Below are 12,747 nucleotides of genomic sequence, written 5' to 3' on the forward strand. Positions count from 1 at the left end.
CACAAATCTGGTGACTACTTCTGTCGATATCATGATCATCTTGTCATTGAATATATGGCTGAAGCGTTTTGCTGGCTCCAAACAGGGCAATGAGTTGGGCAATATTGCTGAGCTTCTGATATGCACCGGAAAAAAGTAACTGATTACAATTACTTCATTCAAAAATGCAATTGATTGCAGTTACCAATTACTTCCCTATGAAAGTAATTGAGAAATTACTCAATAGTAATCAATTACTTCTATGTTACTTTTCTCCAAACTTTTATTAACATTGCATGGATACAGTAAACAGAAGGAGCTGGCCTGGCCCTTTTCTGTGTGTCCTCGACAGCCTTTCATACATTGCTTATCTGCACTAACAATAGGATTAAAAAAAAATTGTTGGTCATCGTTCCTCATTTTTGTTGTGAAAACATGAGCAGCGGCACTGAAAACTTGCTCGAGGAGGAAAAAGAGAGGGAAGAACAGGAAAATTAGCCAGTTCGCTCAGTGTGCGCGCTGGGGGGTAGGGCAGTGTTGTAACGTGAATGGTTCTTGCGCACAATATTGTGGTTACTCAGCATCTGAGTCCTCTATGTCTATGAAGTGCAGCACTTCATAGTTGCTGGGACTTGAGGAAAACGCTCCCAGTTGGGCCAATGCAAAGGTAAAAAAAAAAAAATGGTCCTACACACTATCGAGAAATATCAGCACCTGTTAAATTCATCAGCCAGCATCTGGTGGAGCATCAACATAAGGAAACAGATACTGAGCCACCAGGTTTGCTTGTCCGAATATGTGCAACAAGGCTTCTACGTGGCACTATCTCGAGCATTCTGCTGCAGCTCCTACCAAATTAAGGTTCTGAAATCTGCGTTGCTTGTTTCAGCTTGTCTTATCAATAAAGTAACTGGTTACATGTTAATTGGTTACTGAAAAATGTAACTGAATTACAGTGAGTATTACCTAGTAAACAAAGCAATCGTTAAATTACAAAAGTAAAAAAAAATTAATTGATTACAAGTAATTAATCGCATGTATTTCGTTACGTACAAGTCTGATTGTAACGGATGCCATCTGGTGAACCATTCAAAGCATCCACAGACAAGCAGACTGGGCTAAACTGGAGCTTTTCACCGTAGTAGTAGTTTGCCAATATGACAATTGCAACAGTGCAAGTCACCTCTAGAGGTATGCACATAGGAACTGTAATGGTTGCATGCAGAAAACTATACATCCTTCTTGCTGTTCCCTCTATTCCAGATCATGTCTTATGCCCATTTCACATGGAGCGATTTTGTACTGCATTTTCCATAGCTAGGTACTTGCATTTGCTAGTGCCTAGTGGAAGACTCCATTATTGCTAGTGTGGCCTAATTCATTCCGCTTTAGCAAAAACGAAGTACCGTATTTATTCGAATATAGGTCAACCTTCTTTTTTTTTTTCAGAAATGCTACCCATAATTAGCTATCGACTTATATCCATGATCAAAGCTAGCAAAAGTACCGAGCTAATGGAGTTCCACAGTGGAACAGTGCCGCCGCTGGAGCCGCCAAAGCCAAGGCCGCAAACCAAAATGCCCTGGCATTAGGCTTGTGCGAATATTCGATATTTTCTAATAGTTGAACGAATAATGTGCTATTCGATATTCGCTTCGATTCGAATTTTGTTATTCGGAAATTGCGAAGTATTAGGCTCGAACGAATAGCCACACGTGGCAGGGAGAAGGCGTTTTCGGAAGTTTCAATTTTTTATTCAGTAATACTTTTCCCAATCCAATCCAAACCAAGCCAGGAAAACAGAACTATACTCAGAACAAAGGCGTACAAAAACGCATCTCGTCGGCGTGGTGGTGTGGTCAATTGCGTTTAGTCGGCGACTCTGTCTCTGCCGCGGCGGTATTTGATCAATCCCAGCCACCTTGGACCACTCCAGAGAGCACCATGACGGACTTGCATGCGGCCAGCGATCCGATTTGGAACTTTTTTGTAAAGATTCCACTGGAAAATAAAGCTCGATGTCTTAAATGCAAGGCAGCCCCGAAGACCCTGACAAGTACGACAACAACCCTAGCAATGCATTTAAGGAGACACCTGGACTTGCACAAGGAAAGGACTACCAAGAGAAGCAGGACACACGCAAAAGGCCATCCAAGCTCAAGGGGGCAAGCAAGGCAAGTGGTCAACAGCCTCCATAGCCGACAGTTTCAAGCCGAAAATGAAAGCGTCGGCCCCAAAGGCCCAACAGATGACAAAAATGATAGCTTGCTTCGTAGCTCGTGGTAGGCACCCCTACAACATTGTCGAAGAACCGGGTTTCCTCGACATGATAAAGTTCGCTATGCTGGATTATGCCGTGCCGTCTCGGACAACATTCTCGAGAGCCATTATTCCAGACCTCTACGCATCAAGGAAAGAGAAGGTGAAAAAGAAGCTCGGGGACATTTTTGCAAGTGGAGTGGAGTTGCTTTCAATCACAACTGATGGTTGGACATCGCGGGCAAATGACAGCTACGTTTGTGTAACTTGTCACGTCATGGACAGTGACTTCGTGCAAAACGTGCATGCATTGGCTTGCACGGAGATGACAGACAGATGACACTGCAGCAAAGCTGGAGCTATTTATCGCAGGTGTCATAGAGGAGTGGGAACTTCCAGCCCACGATACTGTGCCGATCTTCGTCGTTACAGATAATGGAAGGAACTTTACTTCTGCAGTAGCACGGTCGTCCTGGAATGGTGTGCAGTGTTTCGGACACACCCTTCAGTTGTGTGTTAGTGATGCCAAAAGAGAAGTATCAGGGTTTTTGCAGCTCTGTGCTAAAGCCAGAGCGATTGTGGCTAGATACAAACGGAGTGCCAAGGCCCGAGGACGGCTTCAGGAAATTCAGAGAAACATGCAGCTGGACCCTCTCGAGGTTATACGAGACGTCCCGACGTGATGGAACAGTGAGCATGCCATGATGGCCAGGCTAGTGAAGCTCCGTACGGTCATCACTGTAGAACTTTCAGAATCTGACGCAGTTCCAACCTTGAACGCAAGTGAGTGGAAGCTTATGAATGCAGCAGTGCAAGTCTCGAAGCCACTTGACCATGCCACAACTGAACTGTCTGGGGACAGATATCCCACGCTGTCACAAGTCATTCCCCTGTTGCATTGTACCGAGGTGGTTCTAGCTGAACATGTTTCCGAAGGTGGTGAGGCAGCATTGCTTGCCTCAAGCCTTTTGCGTAGCATCAAGACGAGGTTCCCTGATATCAAGATGTCACGCCTTCCTGCATTGGCAATGTTGGTCGATCCTAGATACAAAGATGTCTGTTATGCTGAACGACCCGCAAAGCAATGGGCGTTCACTCTACTCACAATGGCAGCAGAAGAGACTGTGCCAGTTGATCAACATGGTACAGCAACAAGTGAGAACAGCACCTGCTCTGCAGACCCATCAAGGGAGTCTGTGTGGAGTGCTTTTACACACTTCAGTTCGCATTCACATAATCAGTCAAGCCGTCCAATCTCGGATGAGGTTGCTGGGCACTTGAAGGCCCCCCTTCTTTCCCGGTCCGAAGAGCCCCTTGTGTGGTGGAAAAGCAAGGGCAGCCACCTTTACCCAATCCTGGTTACAGCTGCCCGCAGGTATCTTTCGATACCAGCCACCCAGACAAGAAGTGAAAGGCTTTTTTCCACTGCAGGAGCCATTGTAAGCTGCAGAAGAGAGCATCTCAAACCCCAGCATGTGGAACAGCTAGTGTTTTTGCACGAAAATTTGTAGGTTTTCGTAAATAATCAAGTTGTTTATTTTCCTTGAATAAATCCCAGACCTTAGCCCACTGCCGTTTTTTTTTCTTTACTTGCTACTATTCGAAGTATTTTCGCTTCGAAATTATTCGAGAAGAATTACTATTCGCTTCGAATTTGCTTCGAACCAAAAAAGCACTAGTCGCACAAGCCTACCTGGCATGCATGTCGATACCACACGTCGAAGCCGCAGTCGTGCAAAACACAAATAATGAAAATAGGAAATTTGCGGCAGTTAAAGATCCAACAAAAGTGGTAGCGCAATTAATAAGTCACGACAATGTTTCTGGTTAAAGAAACACACATGTTTATTGGTTGTTTTTCCCTTTGCGTCACCATTTTGTGATCATTTCTATGTGACGGTTCGCATTTGCTGTTGCGTGGCTGTGCGACGATGCCACGTCTGTAGAGCTACACTGCTGACTTAAAGTGTCAAGTCGTACTTTTTACCGAGAACTCCTACAAATGCGCCACTCAGCGCGAGTTCGTCGTGAATTAAAAGCTGATTAGGGGTTGGAGGAAGCAGCGGAACCAATTTTTTGCGTGCAACGGGCAGTGTCACGCTTTTCGTGGCCCAGCAACCGGGAGGCATGACGTTCACGAGAAAGAACTGAGGTTTTATGTGCATGTGGAAGACAACTTTCCTAATTAATTAATTTAATTATGGGGTTTTACGTGCCAAAATCACAATCTGATTATGAGGCACGCCGTAGAGGGGGACTCCAGAAATTTGGACCACCTGGGGTTCTTTAACGTGCACCTAAATCTAAGTACAGTTAAACCTGGATATAACGAAATTGACAAATTCCTGAAAAACTTCTTTATAAAGAGGATTTCGTTATATGCAGGTTCGGCACGAAAATTCGAAAAAGAAAGGCCTACCGTATTTACTCGATTGTAACGCGCCCTCGATTGTAACGCGGTGCGCACCCGTTTTCCGTTTTCGTCGAAGCACTCATCCTTGGAATGTCACACCAGGTACTGGATGCGTGGGCGCGTGTCGTTTCGCACAAGCGTGAGGCATCGAAAACCAAGAGCCAGCGTCACGATGGCGTCGTATAGTGTTACAGTAGAACCCCGCTGTTACGTTCCCGGGTGCTGCGTTTTCCCTGCTGTAACGTCGTTTTCGGCTGGTCCTGGCACAGCTCCCATAGAACCCAATGCATTGGTAACCCCGCTGTTGCGTCGCAACTGTGGGACCGTTCCCGCATCATACGTTGCGAACTGGCACCCCGCGCCGGCCCAAGCGGCCATTTTGACTTTTCATGTTTGGTGGCTTGACGATGGCATTGGCCGCCCAAAGTGCCAGGGGCGAGAACTATGACGTATTTTCGGTTTCCGCCAGCAAAAGTATGGCCCTTGAGATCCGTATTTGCTATCTAAAGATGGTGTCTATGACGCGTTGTGGCCCTAAAGTTGGTTTTGGCTCATGGATGTTCCGTATAAAGTCCGATAACACAGTCGCCGCGCGCCGTATGCTGTATGTGCAAGTGACGTGCGAGGGGAGCTGACGACCGCATCTAAATCTTGCGCGCGCACGAAAGAAAAGCAGGGAGGAAGCGCGCCTTCTTCCGTTGCGCTCGAGGCACCGGTGAGGGGGGGCGGGGGGGGTAGCGGGCGGCGTTGTACTGTCACGGCCGCTGGATAAAAAAAAGCGGCCGTGGTACTGTACTCTGGCATCAACTGCATACTGCACGGCGGCGCGCGGGCCGTATCTTGAAAGCGATCTACGTTGGGGCAGAGTCTAGGCAATGTAGGTGCGTCGGCGGCTCGTAGCTTTGTGCATGCTGTGTGTTCTCGGCGCTCAGTTTGCGTTCAAGCGATAGACAACAGCACGAAGGTCACTTCGCTCGCTTCTGCAGCGGCGCTTCCACACGCCGCCAGCATTTGACAGTAACATCAACTGGAAAAGGAGAGAACCGGCTTGGCAGGCTAGGCCAGCTGCAGCAAGCGGCAGGATCAGGTTTGAATGAAGGGAGGGGGAAAGGTCACGCCCGCGGCGGCAAGATCGCCGGGTCGAGGGATGCAGGCCCGCCTCGCACACGCTCGCACACACGCACACGTGCGCTCGCTTCGCATTCCGTCGCGGCAGAGAAGGTGCTTCCGGTTGCTGCTCGCGCAAAAATGACAAAATTTGGAGCGAAATCTCTAGGTTGTCGGCGGAGAAAATTGGTTATATCGAGGGGGTCTCCTGCTGCCACTTCGTTACGTAGAGGTCTCAAATACATGTGCTTTTATGGAGTAACGGCGGGGAATAGAAAAACTTCGTTATATCCAGGAATTCGTTATTATGGAGGTCCGTTATAAGCAGGTTTAACTGTACACGAGTGTTTCCGCATTTTGCCCCCATCGAAATGCAACAACTTTCCTGACAGTTCTGACGAGGATGTGGCTTGTGGCACTGACTAGCGAGTGGCTGAGCCGAGCTTATTGTAAACAAAGGTGTGTCATGTTCCAATTTTTCCATTTCTCAAAACATAAGGGTCAACCTATATTCGAATATATTTTTTAAAAATATTTCTCAGAGACCACAATATATAGGGGTCGACCTATATTCGTGTTCGACCTATTTTCGAGTAAATACAGTAAAACATATTAGAAACTGTGTATTTCGGCTTGACTTTTTCACATTTGCACCGACTTGTTTGAACACATTTGGAGCCGTAATATTTTGGTTTCCCACTCACTCTGAATGAGCGTTTTCACAGGGAAGTTAGTAAGCACCTCAGTCCTCTAGAAATTACAAAATTGCACACAAGAAGATAGCAACTCACTTCTTGCAATATCACACATACAAAACTGAAAACAAAATCGCACCGCATAAAATGAGGTTAAAAATGACTGCTCTGCATACCTTGATTATGTCGAGGCCGCCAATAAGTGTTCCCTTGACATACACCTGTGGGTATGTTGGCCAGTTGGAGTACTGCTTGAGACCCTGTCGCACATCTTCATCTGTCAGAATGTCAAAGCTGTCAAAGGTGACTCTGGAATGCGGTGTAATTAATACATTAGATGGCTGGATGGATATAAGCATTGCTTTGATGCATAAGCTAAACCTTTAAGGGGGTGTGGTAGGGTAAACGGGTCATCTTGGTTTCAGCTTTATATCTCAACAACAGTTCCATATTTTATTATGAAATTTTGCGTGTTGAATAAGAATAATTTCAGCCTTCACTTGGTGTAATTTTTTCACTGCAGCCTTTTTCATTTTTTATGTTTTGAGAACCAAATTGCGGGCTGGGGTGTAAAATTAAACGTACCTTTTCTCATAAACAAAAACTAGCACGAATGTGAAATTTTGCACACTAATTCCACATGATAGTAGCTTTAATCCGAACCTTAAAAAAAATTGGGTTTCTACATTAATCTCGCAAGAAAAAAAAAATATTGCCCTCACTTGTCAAGTACCATAAGGAAGACCTTCCAGTTAATTTTTTGTTTTTTTCAGAATTATAACTCAGTTTTTCACAGTTTTAGATTCAGACTATTTGCAAGGGATTTCAGTATAGTCTGAGAAAATTTCAGCGTAATCGGTCAGATAGTTTACCAGAAAAGGTACATCAAGGTTTGAAAATTTTCAAAAAAAGTGATTTCGAGAAAAACGCAATTTTGTTTATTTTAAACACCAGGAGACACGGTTTTTGGCACCATTTTTAAATGGGTTCGCGCGCTCCTGCGCACTCGCCACTGCACGGTTTTACTCCGCACAGTGTGTATTATTTTTTAGTAATGAAATAAAAAAATCTTTTTGGTCGATTTACACCACCATACCCCTCTTAAAGGGACACTAAAGAGAAACAATAAATCAGCTGAGACTGACAAAGTATTGTTTCAAAACAATATTTTCGTTAAATTCGTGGCATGAGACTGATTACTGCATTAGAAAATGAACTCTTTTGTTACTGCACCTACAGAAGTCGATCAAATTGATTGACAGCTTTTCCTTGCATTGTTAAACTTTTCAGTTGGAATCCTTTTACTAGCAACATCATGCACCGTCTGAAACGACACCTGAACTATTTGCCAGATTTGACAATTTTTGGCAGATCAGGCAGTCTGGAAAAATAAAACTTTGACTGAAGATATCGTCGAAACTAGCCTCTACTGCACCTAGAACAAACTCACAAAATTTGCGCGTTGGTCCACTCGGCAACCTAATCTTTAAATGACAGCAGCAGTGAAGACAGAGAAGCTTCTCGGGTTGTCAACTCCCCGATCCGACGTATAGGCAGTTTAACGATGTCTCAAACAATGGTCGATGCTCATGAGTTTGTGTTATTTTGATAATTGTGTTCAGTTAATATCAATGCAAACTTATTTTACCCCTCATGTGTTGCTTTTATTCTTCAGCGCTTCAACAACGTATGCACAAATTATTACAAGCAATCCTTCCCATCGTGTGGGGTTTTCAGTCACACAAGAGCATGCAGTTGATTTCAGACCAACCTTTGACTGAACACTGCCTGTGCAACACTCCACATTACTGTACAGCACTGTACAGGAAATGAACAAAGTGTGTGGAGGCTACAGCGCCAGTTGAATGCATACTAAACCACCTTGCTTGCACAGAAAAATTGATCGAACGCAATAATCAAGTGTGAGGAGGCGTCTGCATGCTTCTCTGACCCATCAACCATTGCTTCACGAGCGTAAAGAATGCAGTAAAAAATAAACCAGGTGCCTGCTGCAATGAGTAAAAGAGAATGCTCACTGTGCAACAGGAACTTACCCATTTTCACATTTGCGAAGCTAGTGCTTTCCCGCATAGCATAGGCATCACTCTAGTTATATATATATATATATATTGATGCCAAAAAATCTTAATTTTTTTTGCATAATCTGAGTCACAAAAGTTGGGAAGTAGGTGCATATATTGTATATTTCAGATTTTTTTTTTTACTCAGAATACTTGTACTAAAAATAGCGAATTATTACTTTAATTCGTGTTCTCTGAACAAGAATTCTTAAGTTTCACATAAGAATTCTAAAAAACTGTCTGAGCAATTACTCCTATACATCTATTCAAAGCGCAAGTGATCAGGCTATAATTTTGTGTATCGCAGTATACATTGCGACTACTACGTCCTGAAATTAAATATTAAAACATAAAAGCACCGAAAGTTAGCACATTTCTACTTGTAATAAAAGAGTTAAAGTTTCATTTTTTAACTTCGCACAGGAACTACAGCAGTGGTACGCCAGTATGACGTCACAGATTTCAAAGTACTTTCTCCTATTTAGGCTGCTCCGACTGAGTAAAACTTTCTGAAACTTGCTACGTTCAATCTTTGGTGCTTTTAGAACCCCCCCCCCCACAATGTAGTCTATATTTACCGATAAAAATTAAACTAGGCCCGAGCAGATGCCGGCAAAATATATGACGTCATAGCACGCTGGTGCGGGAACTTCAAGGCGGCACTGCGACCTGTCTTTCGTTTTAGCATTTTTTTTGGCTTACACAACTCTTCTCATGGTTAAGAGTGGCTTTTTGGGCATTTTAGAAGCGTAATTTGCCAACACAGCTGAATTTATTTCTTGCTTTAGTGTCCCTTTAAGATTAGACTGGTGCAATGAAACCTGGCAATAACATGTGCCTTAAAGGGGCCTTGAAACACTTTTCGAACATAGTAAGAAAACGATGCCGATCTGTTAACGAGGCTCCTGTGAACATCTGAGCCAAGTATTATTGCACTGCGCTCAACAGAAAATTTACAATCTCGTGTCAAAAGCAGTGAAAAATTGCTTGTTCTCTCCAGTGCAACGTCGTCGTGTTTTAGGCCATTTTGAAGTTTAGTCATAGGTTGTAAAACTTAGTCATAAAAACTACCCACCTTGATTCTAGTGCCCACCTTGACACTTTTCTAGTACCAAGGTGGGCACTTTTTATGACTAAGTTTGATAACCTATAACTTCGCTTCAATGTAGCCAAAAACGACTTATAGCTGATGACACACTACGAACATTTAGAATCGATTACATGTGCTGTACTTTACTGTGCAAGTTGCTGTTAATTAGCTAATTAGGCCCCAAACATATACATCCTGTTTTGGATATCATAAAAAATATCTTAGGAAAAAATAATTGTAGTCTTGAAATCAGCTGGTAAAAGTACATTAACTGTGCAAATTTCATTCAAATTGTTTAAAAGAATAATAAAGTTACTTTTGCCCTGTCCGCCCTTTAATGAGAAATATATATGCAATCTCAAAATGACAGAAATGCCATTTCATCTTTGCACTGCCGGTCTACACACGGCAGTTGCACGCTGCTCCGCATGCCTCAGAGATGAAAACCATAGTGTAGATACCGCAGCCTCCATGAGGTGCCTCCACGAGCTGTCTCACCGCTGAGACAGCTCATGACGATACCTTCAGGCGGGGCCAGTGGGCACTGCTCCCTTGCGCCCCCTTGCCGTCTCACCGGTGTAGCTTCCGGTACGGTAGTGCTAATGGAAAGGAAAAGAAAGCCGCTTATCGGTCTAATAACTGTGTCTAATTTCGCTTGTGCTTGAAGGATTCGAAAAAATTTTGCGGCAGGAGATTCTTGAGGTGACGTAACTTCTGTGATGTCATTCTACGATTAGTTAGAAAAGCGTTTCAGGGCCCCTTTAAAAGACACAGTGTTGACTTCGATTAAGTTCGCGCAACTCTGTCGACTATTTACTTGACAGGCGCTGAAGCTGCTGTGGAGTAGTGCCTATTTCACCGTTGAGTCAATAGACTATTGGTTCAAAGGTGTTTTATATGCCTGTGTGATGCCAGTACAAAGGAGCCAACAACAATTCTCAAGGCATGGGAAAATCATAGTGTTTCGCTTTACGTTGATATAGGCCAGCATGAGATTCATGGTTAAATCAATTCTGACTTTGAATGAAATTGAGAAAACACTGTAAAACAAAAACTGATACTCTGTATTTTTTTAAGAGTTAGTCTGCATCACAACACCACACATCTTTCGCAGGTGCTATGGTCATAGTCCAATGTATTACCCATGAGAAGGAAATGAAAAGTCAGCCTTTGATTTACTATATAGACTGAGTACAGTGCCCATGTAGAATATTTCTAGAAAAACAAGATTGAAAATAAAGTGCAATCCAAATATAAAGACTGCCATACTTGTGCTTCTTGAATATATCCATCAAAGTTCGGCTGAAACCACATCGAGGTGTGTCAGGTGAGCCTTTCATGAAGACCATCACGGGTGCCTTATTGATGAGCTTCTGTAATCTGAAATAGTGGTCACGAATCTCATTCAGGCTAGTGACACCACAGAATTTTAGGCCACAAAGCAACTACGAGAAAGGAAACGTCAATTTCTATGACATCATTTAATCAAACAAATAATGAATTTTTTTGCAGATATCCAGAGGGTTCAATGACTTTTAAACTAAAGCTAGTACAGCTCCGTCCTTGATTTTAACAAATATTGTGGCAAAAAGGAAGTCGCTGCAAAGCTGCCTTACAAAAAACACTCGTTGCAGCATGCGTACTACCATATGCATCAAAGCACCAAGTTATGCATGCATAAGGGTGGATCAAATGAAAACTGAACAGTGCTCAGAAAATGGCATGAACCATGTTTACTTAAACATAATCACCATGGACACACAAAAAAAGGACACTATAAGCACTTCATAATGTTCCTCAACTTCACACAAGATATTACACAATTGCGTATAATAAGGCATTCCATTTTCACTTAATCCACCTTTATACACCTATCACCATGTTGGTTTAGTTCTCGCCAGATTTCAATCGCAGTGGTTGGATACACCTATCAGTGGCAGCGGTTCCAGTGAGCTTATGCCTTCACTGCAGCACGTGCCACACACCGCCCTGCACAAAATCAGTTTTTTCAGTGGATTCGGATCAGTGGTTTTTCCACCTACAGTGCAGAGCTCTCAAATCAATGTACCAAACATTGAACACAAAGCAGCAGTAATTTGTGCCATCGCAATGAGGCGACACAAATGTGAGGCAACCTCAGAGCATGGTATTCCTGCAAGCAAAACTCTCATGACATCAAACCAGGCATCGCATGCCTTGTGCTCATCAGGCGATCTGCTGGTGCACATAAGGTAGTCAGGCATGTACTGAATAAGCTCAGATGGGTGATATTAAGCACAAATGCAAGCTACAGCTCAAGCCCACGGATGAGTCAAGTAAGTGTTACAATTTAGCAAGAATTATGCTATCTGCCACAGGCGAATTTTAAAAACTCCGCAAAGTTTAAATATGGTCACCCTGTACAAAGGATGAAGCAATATAAGTTCTGGCATAAGCTATCAAAATGTACTAGCATTGCGACCTGCCTCTGCACTGTGCTTCAACTGCACTCAAGAAAGAATGAAATGACCTCAGAGACATATTTATTTCACAGTGGCATCTTCCACGTTCCTTCCTTACACTCCCCTTCAGCAGTTCCCAACAGCACTGTGGAGGCTATGAGGTGTGGGACACCTTCAGTGGGGACAGACACTTTTCTCTCAGTGGAAGGTGGAGACAGTGGGGACACGTTTCCCTATCTAACATATTTGATTACATATTTGATTACACAACCTGAGAAACAGTTAAACTTATGACTGTGGCAACAAAGAGTCAATATTTATAGCAAACACCATAACAAACATCACAGGTTGGTGGCTAGGTAGTGCACTGCCTATTACAGTATGGCCACATGTGCATTACCTACAGCATCGCCTGAGCAGTACTGCTCAAAAGTAGTTTTTTTTTTTTTAATGAAGGTGCTAAAGCAAGTAGATTTAAGTATGCTAGAACTACTCCAGAAAGAGCTTTGGAACAAAGTGACATGTCCAGTTGGCAAAGGTAGCAGAACTTACAAATGTGAGTGAACACTCGTCGTACCATTGCACTGAAGAATATGACCGAGTTGGGAAAGTATTTCACCTAAAAAGTTCTGGCATGGCACAGACACATAGAGAGCATGAAAGAACCGGACAACTTCGACCT

The 12,747-nt window shown here is 43.4% G+C and overlaps 1 protein-coding gene across 3 annotated transcripts in view; it reads right to left on the reverse strand.

The window, feature by feature from the left end:
• LOC119460582 (glutaredoxin-3) overlaps positions 1 to 12,747 on the reverse strand; it is a 71,143-nt gene that overhangs the window by 6,608 nt on the left and 51,788 nt on the right. For all 3 annotated transcript variants that reach the window (XM_049666738.1, XM_049666740.1, XM_049666735.1), the window contains 2 exons: positions 10,894 to 11,004; positions 6,630 to 6,762 (listed from right to left, as the gene is read on the reverse strand). In XM_049666738.1, coding sequence (XP_049522695.1) covers positions 6,630 to 6,762; positions 10,894 to 11,004 — 244 coding nt within the window. The remainder of the gene's footprint in view (positions 1 to 6,629; positions 6,763 to 10,893; positions 11,005 to 12,747) is intronic.

This window comes from Dermacentor silvarum, chromosome 1, assembly GCF_013339745.2.
Source record: "Dermacentor silvarum isolate Dsil-2018 chromosome 1, BIME_Dsil_1.4, whole genome shotgun sequence".
Lineage (NCBI taxonomy): Eukaryota > Metazoa > Arthropoda > Arachnida > Ixodida > Ixodidae > Dermacentor > Dermacentor silvarum.